The 18,372-nt window shown below is 37.1% G+C and overlaps 1 protein-coding gene across 1 annotated transcript in view; it reads right to left on the bottom strand.

Moving 5' to 3' along the window:
• Positions 1–18,372, bottom strand: part of ADGRG2 (adhesion G protein-coupled receptor G2) — a 60,369-nt gene that overhangs the window by 18,021 nt on the left and 23,976 nt on the right. Inside the window, exons 5-16 of the mRNA XM_006911679.2 lie at positions 17,093–17,131; positions 15,167–15,208; positions 12,852–12,905; positions 9,788–9,843; positions 8,538–8,593; positions 6,048–6,087; positions 5,562–5,593; positions 4,226–4,320; positions 3,629–3,695; positions 2,767–3,146; positions 589–760; positions 251–407 (exon numbers count right to left, since the gene is read on the bottom strand). Of these exons, the coding sequence (XP_006911741.1) occupies positions 251–407; positions 589–760; positions 2,767–3,146; positions 3,629–3,695; positions 4,226–4,320; positions 5,562–5,593; positions 6,048–6,087; positions 8,538–8,593; positions 9,788–9,843; positions 12,852–12,905; positions 15,167–15,208; positions 17,093–17,131 (1,190 nt within the window). The remainder of the gene's footprint in view (positions 1–250; positions 408–588; positions 761–2,766; positions 3,147–3,628; positions 3,696–4,225; positions 4,321–5,561; positions 5,594–6,047; positions 6,088–8,537; positions 8,594–9,787; positions 9,844–12,851; positions 12,906–15,166; positions 15,209–17,092; positions 17,132–18,372) is intronic.

The following is an 18,372-nucleotide window of genomic DNA, read 5'->3' as shown; positions in this document are numbered from 1 at the left end:
CACCCGCCCAAACTTCCACAACCCAGCTGCTAAAGGGTTAACACTGGGCACAACAAGGACCTCTGAGATCCTGCTCCAGCGAAGACCAATGTCCTTTTTTTTTTTGATCTTATGGTGCCTCATTGTTCTAGATGTTAAATATTTTTAATATCACCCCTGACTATAAGCAATAATTGCCTCAATCATGAAGTACATGAAGACTACAATCATATACAAGAAAAGGCTGTTTCCACAATATTTTAAGATGTACCTGGAGATTTTCAGGGTCTTGAGCAGCAAAGGTAGTTGTGTCGAAATTACTGGCATTCACTCTGCTCACGGCCAGAGCCAAAGAAGGGGAGGTTAGACTTATGATCTTGGTTGAAAAATTCACTTGTAAGCCAATGTCTTCCACTACTTTTAGCAATCTATGAAGATAAGTGACAGTTCAGATTCAGCACTCCCACTTTGTTTTCCCCTTTCTAGCAGAATACAGATTAGCAATTTAACAAGTCATTATGAACCTTGTAGTGGGAGAAAAATACTTTGTTATAATTAATCAAGTGAGAAGCATCGTTATCATTAGAGGGTCAGTTTGCTAAGTCATACCTTTGGGCCAGCGGGGCCAGCAAGGCCGGAGGGGAATGAAGGAGTTTGCTGACTTGGCTTATCATTTCTCTTGCGAGGTTAGGCTCCAAGCTGCCTAAGGACAGAACTTTCTCCATCTGAGACACTTGGTTCTCAAGATCAGAAACACTGATGCTGCTGGTGTGAACAATTTCTATAACAGAGAATCAAAATCACTTTATGAACACATAATAGAAAAATCACTAATAAAGAAACATACATAGACTCTGTGACCTAGAAAACCCGTTCTTAGGTATTTGCCTCAGGGAAATGAAAACATGTCTTAAGAAGGCTTGTTCATGAATATTTATAGCGGCCTTTTTCATGATAGTCCCAAACTGGAAACGACTCAAATGTGCATCAACTAGAGGATGGATAAACAAACTGTGGTCCATCCATACAGTAGACTGTATTATTCAGTAATAAAAAAAAAAAACTACTGATACATGCAACAACATGAATGGAGCTCCAGTTTTCCAATGTATTATGTTAAGTGAAAAAAGCCAGACTCAAAGACTATATACTGTATGATTCTCTTCATATAGCATTCTAGAAAAACCAGAAGTACAACATAGGGAAACAAAACAGATCAGTGGTGGTCAGGGGCTGGGCATAGTGGGTAGGTGGTTGACTACAAAGGGACATGAGGGAAGTACGGGGGTAGCGGAAATGTTAATTTTACCACCTAAATCCTATAATTTTGCATATTCCTTTCTAATCTTTATCCATGTGTTATAGCATACTGTTACAAACATGGTGTACAAACTAATTTTTGTTATTTTCACTTTACTCAAGACTTGAAAAATGCCCCCAAGTGTCTGTCTAGCTGTTCTTATGCATGGCTATTTAACAGTCATTGTGTTATGTGAGTCATTGTGAGACTGTCGTACTTCAACATTCCACCTTAATGTGGAACCATTAAGTTATGTCTACTTTTTAGCCACCAGGTAATACACCAACACATCTTTTATGCATATGTTACTTTGCTTCTATTGTCTCATTGCCTGAAACCCAAGTCCCAGGAGTAGAAGCACAGATGCAGGAGGCCACCTTCCTGACCTTTCTGTATATCGTGTTAGGTTGATTCTAAGGGTCAATGGGGATAGCTTCAGAAAAGTGGGCATTCTAGGCCCAGGCTAATGAACTTTAATTGTACTTTATTCTTCTTTAGCCATGAAACCTTCTCTTGACTAGAGCCCCAATGATTTTATAATTTGGCCTAAAATGTTCACATTTATTAAAAAGTTAACTAAGAGAGAACAATGCACATTTGAAGAAATATCAAGTCATTTGGCAGAAGTTCTAAATCTCCGGGGGAAGATGTGGTGGCACTGTGGTGGGGGAGGCGGGAACTACAACCTGAGCTTCCATCTCATGTCACCAAGAATTCGGCTTTGCCTTACACCACTGAAATCCTAGAGGAAGACTCACTTCTTACTCACTGAATTGAAACTCTGGAGGGAGTATCCAGAATTCTTTCTGCTTCCTTCCGTCTTCCCTTTATTCTTTACTCCTAAACCTACTTCGTGTCCGGAGAGCCCTTTGCAGTTTCATGGCATTCTCACGTATGCCGTTGTTCTCAAGCTAGTACTGTTAGTGTGATTGTTCCCACCCTTGAGTAGAGCGGGCTGAGTCAGGAGGAGCTAAATGGCTTATCCCAGCTCACACTGCCTGTGAGGGCCCATGCAGACTCACGCCTGGGACTTCTGAATGTTTCCCCTCTCCTCGCGGCTCCCCTGGCTCAGCCTCAGCTCTGTCACTCTGAGACTGATTTTCAAGAACACCGATTTTTTTCTTTTGTCTTCTGTCTAAATAGAGTTTAACAGCTCAAAAGTTTTCTTTTCAGAATGTTGAAAACAGTGACCCAAAACCTTTTGTAGGAGAAAGAAACCTATGAAATAACTCATCTTGATAAAACAAGATCTGTGTTTGCCTCAAAGCTGTTTCTCTACTCTTGGTCAAAGCAACTACACTCAGCCATATCTACGTTCTATGTATGCCAGAAGGAAGAAAGCTCTCGAAATCAAGCAGCTATCATAAAAAGAAAAACTCAACATGATCTTATTACAGATATCTTGATTTGACAGGCTGGCAGCTAGCTACATTTCAGGTAGCTAGAATTATAACAAACATAGAAGCAGCTTAGTGCCTCATATTTACCTGTCTTGTCAGGAGGTGTGCTGGTTGTGATGACAGCCAAAGGGGCAGACGTGGTGGGAGAGGGAAGTGGAGATTTCACAGGTGGCAGGGTGCGGGAAAGATGAGTTTGGGGCATAGAGGAAGAGAGAATTCCAGACTGAGTGAATATATCAATGGTACGGCTAGAAGTTATGGGAGCTGAAGGCTGGAGAGAAGGAAGGTGAGTCACCCCTGTCGGGCTCTGGGTTACAGGTGGATGATTAAGAGGCTCAGCAAAAGAGAAGGCGCTGGAGACTCGGGAAATAACTGTGGCCTGAGGAGCAACTGGGATGGAATTGCCAGAAGAAAATGGTGGGCCACGTGGATGACCAGGAAGACACGTAACTGGATCCTGCAGGTCACTACAGGAAAGAATCAGAGAGGTGCATGTGAGATACAAATGAACTACAGAGCAGTGACTCTCCTCCGCTGGCAACCATTCAACACGACCCAGAAGCCCTGGCTGTACCCCAGACCAATGACATCGTAATCTCTGAGGGTGGGAGTTGGGCATTGGTGTTTTTAAAGCTCCCCAGATGATTCTAACATGCAGCCAGGGCTGAGAACCACTGCTCTAAGGTCTAGACCCCTGCTGCTCAAAGTGGAGTCCATGAACCAGCAGCACTGCCTTTACCTGGGAGCCTGTTAGAAATTCAGACTCTCAGGCCCTGCCCAGACCTCCTGGATCAGAATCTGCATTTTAACCAGATCCTCAGTGACTGATATTTGAGAAGATCTGAAATTGAAAGTCCTTATTTCACTGTCAAAATTCCAAAACTCCTTAGCCAACATAGTGAATAAATGACCTTTTTTTAGGAAAAAGGTCAGCATATTTGCTACATACCACTGCAGTTTTTTTAACTCTTCTGGGGAGGAAGGGCAGGGTGTTCTGACAGAACAGCAGCACTGTTCTGGAGGAGACAAAAGGAAAGAAGAAAATGCATGGTCAAGAATAAGGCAAGGTATAGGCTCAGATCCATCAAGTATTACAGTTCATGCACTGACTGCATTTTAAAGAGCATTCGTCTAAAACGTGATAAATTGGATGGCATTATATTGACAATTACATTCACAAAGTAGGTGCTCAAAAATATTGAGTAAATAACTTTGGGGGGGTTTATATGCACACAATATCAGTTGCTCCTTAGCAACTCCTAAGAGGAATTCAGAAGTAAACAGATCCCAGCAGCAAGCAATCAAATATTCCAAATAGAGCTCTTCTTCTCAACAGGGTTTATGATGTTTTCAAATATACTGAAATTTTATTAAGAAAGCAGGAAAAATCACCTTTTAGAGCTCCCTAAAAACTGCCTAAGGACAAAAGAGTCAAAACAGAAAGCTGTAACATAACATAAATTTATTAATTATATTTTCAATTTTAAAAAGAACACATCAAAGCCATGTGAAAATGATCACAGCAATAAAGATAAAGACAACTTACCCATTGGGCGAATCTTTACTCTTTTAAAAGCCACCATTACAGCACATATGTTCATAGTCTTATTCAATTTTATTGTGAGTGTACAGTTTAATGTGCTATAAAGAGAAATATTTACAACAAGAGTGTTACTAAATCAGAAACCTACCTACATATTTGTGATTGTTTTTTTCAAATTTAAGAGTGAGGGAAGGGGACAGTGACACTTAACTTGCAATGTCACCCTGATAAGCTTGTAAACACCCACCTACCATGGTCTGAACTTTACCCCAAAGACTTTATAGGACAAATTTATAGAGGTTTACATTCACGGAGCTGTAAGCCAGGGACCCTCTGACCACACACAGCTGATGATTCATTTTGCCTGCCCGCGTAATCAACAGGCCGGGCTGAAACTTGGCTGCAAAGACAGGAATATCTTAGCTGGCTACTTGCATGATGTCTATAGGCATTTGAGTTTCCATCATAGGAGCCCTTTCAAACACCAGCCTAGATGAATATCAGAGTCTCAAATCTAAAATCTCTCTGGTGATTCAACCTAGATTATCAGATAACTAGAAATTTAAGACATTCTTTCTGTTTCTTTCTACTTTAGTCTTGGTTTAGATGAAAATAATGTTAATGTTGTAAAGAACAAAAAGAAGTAAGTGAAATGAACTAAATACATATAGTGGATAGGAATTTAATCTTCAGTTTCATGGATGACTTGCCATTATTTGCACCAATGAATCGTTTGATGAGTAGAAACTGTCAATTTCTAGGACTTTTATTCTCACAGGATGCTGAAGGTTCAAGTAGTGAGATTACTGCTCTATTAACTGTTGGTTTATGCAGCCAGGACAGCCAGTGGACACTATTTAAAATGATACTCTGTGCAACCTTAAATAATTGTTGGGCAATTTCTGATTCGCCCCTTGTATACACTTTTTAATTTCTTTTCTCTTTCTTTCTAGTCTTTTCCTTCCCTCTCCTCCTTCTCCCAAGCTCCATATTGTATTCCTTCATCTCCTACTGTCCTTTACCCTGACAGGACTACTGTGTGCCATTTCTTGCTCATATTGGTAGCCCTCGGGGCTAAGGACACTGATGACCTTTAGCCTCATAGAACCAGGGGCCAGTGGCCTGACACCACCCACCCGTCTGTGCTTTATAAAGAAATGAGAAGATGCTTATGACGGAGTGAGGAGTGGAAGAACAAAAATACATATATTCTAAATGTCATTAATAGGTATTTATTTTAGAGGAATACCTTTGAATTTGCAACCTAAGACTCCTCAATACTTTATTTCTTATGAGTAGAGAAATAATGATATTTGTAAAAGTATTAAAAATAACTGACCTTTGATCCTTATCACATGCCACAAAATAAGTCTGAAACAAACAAACAAAAATATATAAATATGTTACTTTGACAGTTGAACATCTCAGATAAGACAACCCAGGACTAATCACAGCATCACTAAATCTTAGAATCACAAGAACCCCTAGGGATCATCCAATTCATATTTCTACCAGATTTCTGACATATGATAAAAGCTATTCAGGCTATACAGGCTCTGCTTAGATACCACTAGTGTCAGGGAGCTCATTCTCCTGGAGCCCTCATTTTAAGAAACTTTTGGTTTTACATGAAGAAAAATACATCTAGTAATATCCATCCATTGTACCTAGTTTTGATTTTTGGAGTAATGGAACTAGTCCATTCATTCTTTTACATGACAAGTTGGGGGGAATTTCAATACATATCTCCCCAGGAATGTAGAACTCCATGCTTTCCCCCAAATAACAATAATTATAAACAAGGTACAGGGTATAGTATGATTACCTCACTTAGGGTTTGCAGGGTTTTGTTGAGCTCTGATTGTCTGTTAATACAATGAGAGAAAATGACATGAAGGAGACCACTGGTGATGTTAAATTCAAAACAAGAGTTTTAGCAAATACATTAAACATACGGTATTTATTGCTTACAGTGTTCACTTGGAAGTAACACCGGGTATAATAAGAGATTTCTATGTGAGAAAAGTAAATTATTTATATGACAAGGGAAACTAACCAGACAGAAGCTGTGTTGGTTCTAGCCAACAGCAAGATAGAAATTATGGTTAAATTATTTTGTTTTCATTAGGCTACTGCAACCCCCAGGTAGCTTCTGGCAGAGGGCCAGAGGAAAAGCTGGCTGGCCAGAGGCAGAATTTCTGAGAGGACTCAGCCACTCACCCTGGAGGCTCTGGGCCTCTGTTTTCCTCTCCAACCAACCCAGTCTACCCTTTAGCACTCTCCAGCCCCATCTTCCCCTCCTCACGCCTCCTCTTTGGACTTTCTCTCATTCGTCTCCTCTGAGTGCACTCCAACAACACTTAGTTCTTCAATGTGGCAGAGCTTCACATGAGGTTAGGATGAAAAATCTATTTTAAAAAGTCACTCTAAGGCAGTGGTTCTCAACTTGGGGTGACTCTGCCCGCCTCCCCGGGACAGCTGGCAATATCTGGAGAGATTTTTGATTGTGACGATTGGGGGTGGGGTGCTACTGGCATCTAGTGGGTAGAGGCCAGGGATCTGTTACAATGCACAGGACAGTTCCACATAACAAAGAACTGTTCAGGCCCAAAACGTCAGTAGTGCTGAGGTTGAGAAACCATGTTCCAAGGTGAATGGGCAGTAGTTAGTTGTAGGTGGCTCCAGGAAAGGTCTGGAGGGAAGAAGAGAAGGATAGTGGCAATAATAGTTTTTTGAGCTAGCAAGAGCTGCTGCTCTATAACTGTGCTCAGAGGCCACCTTCTTCCTGGGGGTTTTCCTGGCTCCTCCAGTTGGGTCTGACCTGCTCTATATTCAGATACTTAGAACATCCTTTGGTACCCTGTACATGTCACCTTCATTATAGGGATTATACTGTATTATCATTTGTCCTCATCCTGTGTCTTTCCTACCAGACTCTAGACTCCCCATTCTTAAAACGGCCTCATGCTGAAACCACCTGGGGAGCATTATAAAATACCGATACCTGCATCTCAGACCCCAAATACTGATTTAATTGGTATGGTGTGGGCCTGGGCATCAGGGTTTTTAAAGCTCCCTGGATGATTTTAATATGCCGCCAGGGTCAAGAACCACTGCTCTACACCAAGCTTTCCATCTCAGAAAGTTGAGTTTGTCCCCACTTGTACCTCCAAGGCCCAGCACATAGTAGGTGTTCAATAAATGCTTGGTAGCTTTAAATGAACTCATCTATATTTTAAGTGTAGTAATTAAGATGAATTACTTTCAAGTATGCTAAGTTGTGTTCTATTTATAAATTTGTAAGTTTAAAAGACTGTTTCTTATCACTATTATTACCCCTCTGAAGTTTAAAATCCTTCTAGGACATCAATATCTCCTGCTTTTTATTTCACATATATACTTGGAATAGTTAGAAAAGCTAGATTTTCATTAGGAGGTCAAAAAATAGGCATAAAGGACATGAACACCACCTCCACCAAGCCCAATTCTCACTGCTTTAACTTTTTGCCACTATACACTCAGTAGAGCCCTAGGGATGTTTGATATCCACCCGGTGAAATCATGATATTCTTCTTCACCTAGGCATTGCTGAATCAGCAGCAGCAGCTAGGTCAAAATGCTAATTGAAAGGATGACCCTTAAGAACAGCTTTGTTTTGTTTTGTTTTGACCTAGGAAAGGTTTTTCTCTTCAATGTCGTAACAGATACTACCCAAAGCTTTTAGATTTGGTTCAAAAGTGTACAAAACCCTCATTTGTGAATAAACGAATTTTGTCTCTGATGTTGCTTCCCAGCCACAAGTGCAAAGCCATGAAGTTTCCCCTCCCAGTGACAGCCAGACTAAGACTGTCTCCTGGCCTAGGCCAAGCTGCTAGCCACCATTTTGGCCTATTGCCTAGGTGGGGGCATCTATTTGTAATGTAGTTCTCATTGTCTGCGCTTGTCCTTATAAGCTGAGGTCTACTTAACAGAAACCTCTCTCTGACTTTTGAATCGCTGATGTCTCATGACACATGAACAAATGGTATACATGGAATCTTAACCTTGAACTCTTCTTTCAACCTTGCTGGCTACCAAATCATATTACAACTCAAATACCAATTCAAATGGAGTCTTATGTAATTTCAAAGCAAAGAGAAGAGCCTCACAGGGATACTAGCTGATGACAGGTGACTATGGTAATAGTTTACAAAGAACTCAAGAACAAATTCTCTATAACCTTTGGGTCTGTCTCTTTCCTATTCTTAGTTTCCAAAAGAAAGACAGCTAAACAAGTTGACATCTTAAGTTTTAAATCAAACAGCAGATTACTCACTTTAATTCACTTTGATACAGGACTCCAGTTAAGGTAACATTGGCCATATTTTGATTCTGTTAGAAGCACAAAATCATTAAGAATACAACAAATATTGTTTAGTTTTTACACTCTCTAACAAGAAGTTGTTCTTCAGTTTTTTTGGCCACCCAAAGAACTACACCCTAAAGATTTTGCATACTAACTGTATGGAATACTATCTAGCAAACGATCAAATCTTTATTGACTGAGCTAGTTTTTGTTTTTATGTTTTCTTTTTAAAATATTGAGAATCAGCAAGTATGATGTGGTAATTTCTGCCTTTTGTTATTCCATTCTGTCTTTTATTACTCCTGCAGAAGAACACTATTAAAGTTCTCTACATGAAAAGTCCCAGGTTTAAATAAAAGATCCTAATGTGAAAAGGGAAACTTGATAGCAGCCAGCGCTACATTTCAAGAACCTGGCACATAGTAGGTACTCAGGAAATAGTCACTGAACAAACCACATTTAGCTGGGATCCTCTGAACCAATCTAGGTTATGGAAGGCTTATACTACTATATCCTAATCCCCTATAGGGTGAACAGGATCACATTCAGAAGACTACTCGTAGATTCAATATGTATTATATTTCTTGTTGATAGGAGTTTCTAATATAATTTTAAAATTTGACTGAATAGAATTCCATCATATAAATGTTCTTATTCAGCAGCAAAGCTAGTGAAAACTAAAATATAATTATTAACAGAATACCATGATTGTTTTTTATATTAGTTTCAGGTGTACAGCATAGTGGTTAGATGTTTATATAATTTATGAAGTGATTCCCCCAATTACTCTAGTTCCCACCTGGCACCATACATAGCCATTACAATATTACTGACTACATTCTCTATGCTGTACTTAACATCCGCATGACTATTTTGTAACTATCAATTAACATTTCTTAATCCCTTCACCTTTTCGCCCAGTCCCCAACCCCTCTCCCAAGTAGCAATCACCAGTTTGTTCTCTGTATCTACGAATCTGTATTTGTTTTATTTTGTTCCTTAGATTCCACATATAAGTGAAATCGTATGGCAGAATACCATAATTATTATGAAGTCAAGCCCTCTTAACAAAGCTAGGGATTCAACGACATACTTTACTTAAATTTGGTCATAAAAGCAGATGTGCCAAATATCATAAATAACTTGAACCTTAAAAAAATCTTTACATACACGTGAACTCATTTTTTAAGATTACAATAAGAAAAATCTTTAAAACCTACCTGGGTAACATTGCTTTCTTCATCATATTGAAACATTATCTCACCTCTAAAAAATGCTAAAAATAAATTTTCAAAAAGAAATGAGGCTTGCATTCTTAGAGCTTGAGGATTAATACAACACAGAAAAAGATTACCAAATTACTTTATAAACAAATTGTCATCAAATTCTGTTGTTATTCACGTTTACTGTTTTTTCTATCAGAAAGCTATTCAATATAATTTTCAGAAAATATGAACTATAAATTTTGTATAGGAATGCAGAAAGAGAACATTTGTCCCTTGTCAAGAAATTTTATCCCTACATGCTTCTCTCAGAACTTGGTTTCCCCTAACAATGCTAACTAGGGGAACTGTGGCTCTAAAGTTAACATTTAAAAAAATATTTTATTTAAAGTTGTTATAGCCAAAAAAAAAAAAAAGTTGATATAGCTGTAGTTACATAGATAAGGGAGGGCGAGAAAAGCGTTTCTCAGTTTAGCAGCCTTCTGCAAGTTTATTCATTTTCTTACTGGTGTTTTTGTTTCTCTCTTTTTGAAAATTTAGCTACCAAATAGACTATTGTTCCCAGAAACAAAGTTGAGATTTTGCTTTGAAACTTGGATAGGGTGCAGGGCAAACCCTTTCGTCAGTTGAACAACTCATTGTGACATTGATCCCAGAAATGCCAGAAAACCCTGTTCTTAAAATGCTCACTTTGGGAAATACTGAAGTCAATTTCAGTCAAACTGTTTCCTGCAGGGTGTACTTGGAGGGGCTTTGACTCTCATCTGGAAACAAATAAAATAGAGACCTCCCCTAACAGAAGTACATTACGTGCACTTCATAACCTAAAGACGAAACATTGGTTCTTGAGCAGAAGGGCAAGGATGTCATAGAGAGCAGGGGTCAGCCAACTTTTTTTGTGAATTATCAGGTAAATATTTGAGGTTTTGTGGGTCATACATATGGTTTCTGTTGAAATTTCTCTGTGGTTGTAGCGCGAAAGTAGCCAAAGACAATACGTAAATGAACAGGCCTGGCTGTGTTCCAATAAAACTTTATTTACAAAAATAGGTAGCTAACTATATTTGGACTATAGGCAGCGGTTTTCTGACTCCTGAGCTAGAGAGTTTTGAAGGCCTCCTCATCTCATCTTCTTTTATTGCATCCCAAAGTACAACTGATTCCCATAGCCTGGTTCTCAATAGTTCACTTCCACTTAAAATGGCCAACAAAGCCATTAGACCAGAGATTAATATGATTTATCTATTCCAGCGACTTTTCTACTGAGAACTCAAACTTCTGCATTTTTATACTGAAATTTCAATTAATATAGTATATAATTATTAAAAGTAAAGATACTTGATATATACATAGAGTTACTTATCCATTTTTTTAAAAAAATCCATGTGTATGTGTGCGCATGTGCCAACACCCACAATTTCTTTCCCTCACTTCTCCTCCAAGTTCATCCTTCAGTCTTGTTGAGGGCATGTTGAGTTTCATAAATGTGCTGGGAGCACAGTGGTAGCCACCAGCTTTGACCTTCAGCCTAACTCTGCCTGATCAGCTACCAATTTCTTCACTAGCCTCCATTTTCCTTAATGAACCCAGATTGGAACCTGCAAGAAGTGAAGGTTTCTAGTTGCTGGCAGGGTATTGTGGAATTTATGGTGCCAAAAGAGTTGGTCCCCCGATGAGGTTGTTTTTAACAGACACTAAAACAAATGGTCAATTCAGTCACTTAATTAGGGAAAACATTACTCCAACCAGCTTTCTGGAATCTGTTATTCAAGATGACCATTTTTTTTTTGACTAAATGTTCAATTTTCAAACAGTTATCAAACATCACGTAGACACAACACTAAAGTAGACATTAGTCATCAGCCCAAACATAGATGAAGCACAAAAATAAAGAAATTATGGAGAATTCAGTAAAAGAAGGGTAAGAGACAAGGGAGGGAAGAAGGAGAGAAGAGTTACACAATATACGAAAGTGAAATGTATCCAACAAGGTTTTTTTTTCTTTAATCAAAGCCAGCTAATATTTTCCTGCTATATTCTACCAGCATACTATCAGCAGAAAGTTCATGTAAGCAAATCTCACACTCACACAAATAGAAAGTTTGTGGAACATTCTTTTAACAAAGTTTTCTTGTTTTCTAAACTATCCAACCTTAACTTATTTTACTTGAAATTGTTTCCTATGATTTTTAAATAAATTATTAAAGCATTAAAGGGAACAGAATAAAAAGAAAACATTCTTCTAATAATTGTTTCTTTTTATATCAGTGGAGTCATGCTAAGATTTAATATTATAAAACGTTTTGTTACCTTCCTCTTCTCTCTTCCCATGATCCAATTCTGACATGCCACACTATATTTTTCTCTTTTTCACATCTGCTTTCATTGGTTTTAACAAGGAAAGGAGCCCAGAGAGCCAAACCAAGATGAAGAAAGTGGTTGTTTCATTACTTCTGGCCCATGGCAGAAGGGAAAATATTCCCATTTCAAAAACAGCACGTTCTCAAGAGATTTCCATCTCAATTTTTAAAAATAGTGGGCAATCTTAGCTAGAGATGGCAAAACACTATGGGCACTACTGGAATTAGCATCCAATTAAACCAGGTGTATGTGAGATTTTCAACATTCTAGTAGAGTGGTTTATTTTATTTTTAGCAAAAGACAACATTTGTTTCTAAGCAATAATACTTAAGGTCCTATGGAAAAGTTTGAGGAATTTATATGTAAGAAGTGGCTTTCAATAATTAAGTTCATTATTAATTATGTTCATGAATCAACTCTAAGGGTATTAGATACAGATTTAAAGCTGTGGTGAAAAATATTTGGTGTAGAGTTTCATGTTCTCATATTAAGGAAGTTAATCTATCATCTTACTAGGCAAGGGGAAGATAATTTCAGCCAGATCTAAATTGCTTTTGTTTTCATTCGGGACTCGTAGTAGCCAGGTGGTATGAAGAGACAGTTCAGAGGCACACATCACATACTCATCAGGAGAAAAACAACCATTTTTTCTCTGTGGAGCTAATTTATCTGGTAACATATAATATGCACAAGAACTAACCTGAGTCATTGCAAATAGATGACAAATTGCAGATATTTCTCTGAGGTTTGACTCCTGCAAAGAAAACACAATCCAACCAATTAAGCATGTCAACACCTTCACTTATATACTACATTGTCAAGAGAATTCATAAAATTAGGTATCAAATGTGGAACAAAAATATAAGTTGATATAATTGGCTGGATGAATTCCACAAAGACTGAAGGAATGAGCATTTTCATTTCTTAATTGATCAGCTATGGAACTTGATTCTTCACTATTCTTTAGTATGTCAGTGTTTGATCCTCTACTCCTCCCTAAAATTTCTCTATCCTATTCCCAATTAACCCCTCTCTTGTCCAATATAAATAGAAAAATATGAATACAAATTGAGCATAGAGGCTTTAAATGAACTAGCCCTTACTCATAAATTCTCCTTCCTTTCTGGGTAGGTGGGTGCATTAGCAATCTAATGCTCCTTATGCAAATATATTATGAAATAGCAGTGTCATGATATTTCACATGGGCAAAAATTACAAAATTCAAAAAATATTTTCTGAGCACCTACCATATTCTACAGGCTTTGGGAGGTTCAGATACAGACCCTGCCCTCAACGAGCTTACAATCTAATGAGTGATACTGGCCAGTAAATAAAAAGTTATAGTGAGGGCAAAATAGAGTGATGGCTAAGACAACAAACCACATAGGCATACACAGGAGGCAGAGATGATGGGAGATGAAATAAACCACATTAGAACAAAAAACTTCATACATATTAACCTGAGAAACACTTTCACCTTTGGTGAAGGGAGAAGTACATCTCTTCTTTGATTTGAAAAGAGCTCAAGGTTTACTCCTCTAAGAATCTTTCCTTCATTAATTTTATCCTTTTGGCAGAGTGTAAGAAATCTATAGTAAATGTGAGGGGCAAATGCCGATAATGTACCAAGCAAACTGCCAAGGGGAAGAGGTTATTATATTAAGGAATATATTGGTTTCCTTGTTATGTCTGGTTTGGTCAGAATTATGTATGCAAGGCCTGATGGCTATTTTATTTCCATTGTACTTTATGACTGCTTAATTCTTTCCTAAGAGAACTAGTTTGGACACAAACTAAAATTATAATTTGAATTAGAGCGTGTGACATGATTTCTGCCAGAATGATTTAGTTGACACTTGGTACATAGACATCATGGTTCAGCTAAAAGTTTTGATTCTGCAAGCAAACTGAATTTAGATGCCAAAAAGTTGCCTGACTTATAGATTCCTATATTGTTCCACAGCAATGTTACCCACATCAAAAGAGAAAATTTTCATTTTAAATATACTTGCTTATGGATATAACTCACTAGAAATATACACTATGAAATTATAAGATATATAGATGGTGGGTAGTAATGCTTTAAATATTTTTTACAACCATTGATCTATTGCTTACTAGGCTTTTCATTCTATCACATCTCACCTTTAAAGTTTAGTGGCACCTTTGTTTCTAGTAATGTGTATCTTTTGCTGCTCATTCATACTGAGAATTTTTCTTTCCTATTGCTAGGGCTGTTATCTGTAATTTCCTCCAAGTACATGGCCATAGGTTGTCCTTTAAGTCATGAGTGAGAAAACTTTGCCTGTAAAGGGTCAAATAGTAAATATTTTAGGCTTTGTGGGCCACATAATCTCCATCACAACTATTCAGCTCTACTGTTCATTGTAGAAGAAAGGTAGCCATAGACAATATGTAAAAAAAAAAGGGGGGGGGCATGGCAGTTTTCCAATAAAACTTTATTTACAAAAAAAGTGGTGGGCCATACTTAGCCCTTAGACCATAGTCAACCTCTGTTTTAAATCAACCAGAAACCTTTGTTAAGCACATCATGTATCCCTAATGCTGCACTAGGTACTTAAAAGTACATCCTTTTTTTTTTTTATTTAAAAAGAGTTTGAGGTTCACTCCTTTAAGGATCTTTCCTTCATAAACTGCATCCCATTGACTATCATTAGCCCTTCTGTCTCCCATGCCTCTTAACCATGTCAGAAACACTGTGTAATCATTGCCTTTATCTGCAGATATGTTCATGTCAATTATCTGTTTGTTTGCCTTGTCTCACCCATAAACTAGAAGATTATTGAGGGTGGGCATTATGTCTAATCATTACTAATATAGTCCCAAACACTTAGTTCAACTTCAGATACCCAGTACATAAATATCTATTCATTAAGAACAGATTTCATTTTTTAAAGGTAGAAAAAAAGAGAAAGAAAACATTAACACCAGCCATTTGTTTAATTTTACTTTAGTTATAAAAAAGAAAGTCTTGATATTGATAATAAGTCATACCTGATGCATTGAAGGTTTTTACTATAGTGATTTTAGTTTTTTCTGCAAAGAAGCAATTTAAATATTAGAGCAGAATTGTTGCTTGTTTTTAAAAAACAATTTGCCATGAGTACTATTTTAGTGAAGTGCTAAGAAAATCATACTGTTGGCACCTTTAAGACACTTGATCATCTCAGCAGCGGAATGAATGAGAATTGCATACACGGATCATATAGCATTGGCATAGGATGGGTCTGGGATCTGGATTCCCATATTTACCCAGTTAGATCACACCCATTACAAACCCTCATTGCTTGTGTAATTCTGCAGTTTCCAGGTGCTGCTGCTAGACAAATTAATGTGGACTTACACTTCGGATATGTAGAATTAAGTCACTATTAGGACCTTCAGGTGATAGGTTGTAAAGAGCAGGTGATTCAGATAAAAATTAATGGAAACAGTAAGCACAGGATCTAAAATATTGCTACTATACAATCAAGAAAGTGTCCTGCTATCTTCTCTGAGTTAATATTATCCCCCTTGTATTGATAGATAAAATTATTCTCAGAGAGGTTGAGACTAAGGACTATTCAAAGTCAATGACTCACAGGTAAATATTAAAACTCTGAAGAAGTAAACCTTAGAAATATCTTCCCAACACATTTTGGGGACAGAGTCCATGGTTCATTTCCCAGATAATGGAGAACCAGGTTCACAAATCCTTTCTGTAAGGATGGCCAGTTAGAAGAGGCTGTGTTCAGGCCACAGATTTGCAAAGAAGCTCTGTCTCCTAGGGTGAGTGGCAAATTCTGAAGAAAACACAAAGCTCAGATCTTGAAGAAGTACTTAAGAATGATAACATTATACTGTTTCGGAAACCTCATTTGTGTACGTGTTATTGATGAGTTTCTGTTTCAATGTGTGACTGACCCATGGGCAATGAATGATTCGAGGTAATTTTAGAGGTTGATAGCATTTGCATTATCATTAAGAATCCTCTAAATACATTATTTGCCCTGATGCTTTCATTTCCAGAGCAAACAATACATTACTGTGAAATGAGCTTCTGGTTCTAGTAACAAAAGTGCTTTTGGGGGAAAATGTTCAACCTCACTAATAATCAAGAATGCAAAATAGGACCTAAAGAATTGAGAGAAAGATTTCATAATATATAGACTCAGCTCTCAGCAAAGGTACAGCGACACAGACATTCTCATTCATGCTGGCAGGAATGTTGCTGAATATAATAATTTCTAGAAGGTAACTGAGCAGTAGGTATCAAGAGTCTTAAAATATCATAATGCTGACTCATTAAGTTCAATCCTCGGAATGCAGCCTATGGAAATCAGGGATGATGAATGCAAAGATGTTGGCACAAGGATATTTATTGAAACAATTTCTATTAAAAAAGTAGAAACAATTTTTATGGTTAACATATAATACGTTATAGAATATTATCAAGTCATTAATAGTAAGGGACACTGGAAAATACAACTTAATATCGAAGTCAAAAGAGAAAGATATAACAATCTAGATAAACTATGACTATTTTGTAAATATATATACAGTGTATATGTATATATGATACTGAATGGAAATATGCCAAATTATTAACATTAATAGTCTTAGGAAAGTAACATTTGAGATGAACTCTATTTTCTTTTTTTATTTTCTATGTTCTCCATTTTTTTATGAGCTAAGATATATTACTATTATAATAAAAAAAATGTTACTTTGAATGGAGTGCTCTGGCCATAGTAGTTTAGAAGTTCAGGTGTGTGGTGACACCAGAATTATAGTTCAATGTCAAAGTAAAACAAGTAATAAATCAACAGTTGAAGGCATAGGAAATGGGCAAGGAGAAAACCTTTATTAACCTAAAAGACAATACAAATGCGAAACTCAAGGAGCCACAAGCTATTGTATTTAGAAATAACTTGACATTACCTGTCTTGTCTAAAGTAGATAATACACTCAAAGTAGCATCTGGAATAAAATAATAAAAATTAGCCTAACCATTGGCATGATTAACAAACACATGTATCTTTCTAGGTTCCTTAAACATCTCATTTTCGCCCAACTCCTGGAAAAGTTAGAAAGTTTTGTAAGAGCCAGTTGATACTACCAAATGTATTTGCTGCCCACCCCCTCACCACACTATCCATTCTCCAACCCCAGGGACAATTTCTAAGCAAGTATTCATTCATTCAAAATGTGTTTCTTGAACAAAAGTTATGTGTCTAAAACATAGCAATGCTCCTATAATTATTAGATTTAAATAAACTTATTTATTTAGTTTAATATTTTGTCTCTTTTTCTCTATTATAATGAAAGTCCCTAAGGGATATGATTTTTCCACAGTTAATACTAACTTTAATATATAGCCCTGTAGATACTTAATATATTTTTACCTAACAGTACACTCTTATAAAAGTAATTGTAATTTAAATTTGGAGTTCTTGAACATTATATTTAACTGACTTTTAGAAAAATCTCATTTTTATTTTGTTTCACTGAGAATCAAATTTAAAATCTATTGGTATTTCTTTTAATGAAAATCATTCTAGAATTTATTGTTCTGGATGAAACTCTAAGGGGGGGAAAGGCATGTATTACATTATCATACTTTTTTTAAAAACCCACATGAAATGGGACCTAAAATTTACTGCCAAAGCTATTTTGAAGATGTTCTTTCACTATAAAAAGTCATTGCACATAAAAATGATAATGCCTGGCTCTTTCTATTGGACCAAAATTGAATTTAAACCAGTTTCGATCAGTGTGAGCTGCATCTATGATTGTTTAGCTCCTTAACCACCAACCACATGGTGAGATTTCATTTTAACTAAGGGATTGTGAAAAATGTTGGGTTTTGACTGCAATAAGATGTAAGTCTGTCTGTCCACAGAGGGGAGGGAACAGAATGTGCTGCCCTGCCCACCACCCTTGAATATAACCCAGTTCTTTCCCCTTTTTTCCAGCATGATGAAGAAACCAGTTTTTTTCATTTCACACTATTTTAAAATTGATAAAATCATCTGTAAAAAGGCTGTCTTTGAACACTCTGTGCCTCTGAATCCATGCTGAATCATACCGAAGTTACTGGATGTGCTTTTCACATTTAAACAATCTGTCATATAAAACGTGTTGGCATTGTGTTGGCGAGCAAGTAAAATAGGGTACTCAAAATGCGATCGATATTTCTTTTCTTTTACAAAACAGTTAAA

The sequence above is a fragment of the Pteropus alecto genome, unplaced genomic scaffold, assembly GCF_000325575.1.
Source record: "Pteropus alecto unplaced genomic scaffold, ASM32557v1 scaffold23, whole genome shotgun sequence".
Classification (NCBI taxonomy): Eukaryota; Metazoa; Chordata; class Mammalia; order Chiroptera; family Pteropodidae; genus Pteropus; species Pteropus alecto.
This window is presented reverse-complemented; position numbering and strand designations above follow the sequence as displayed.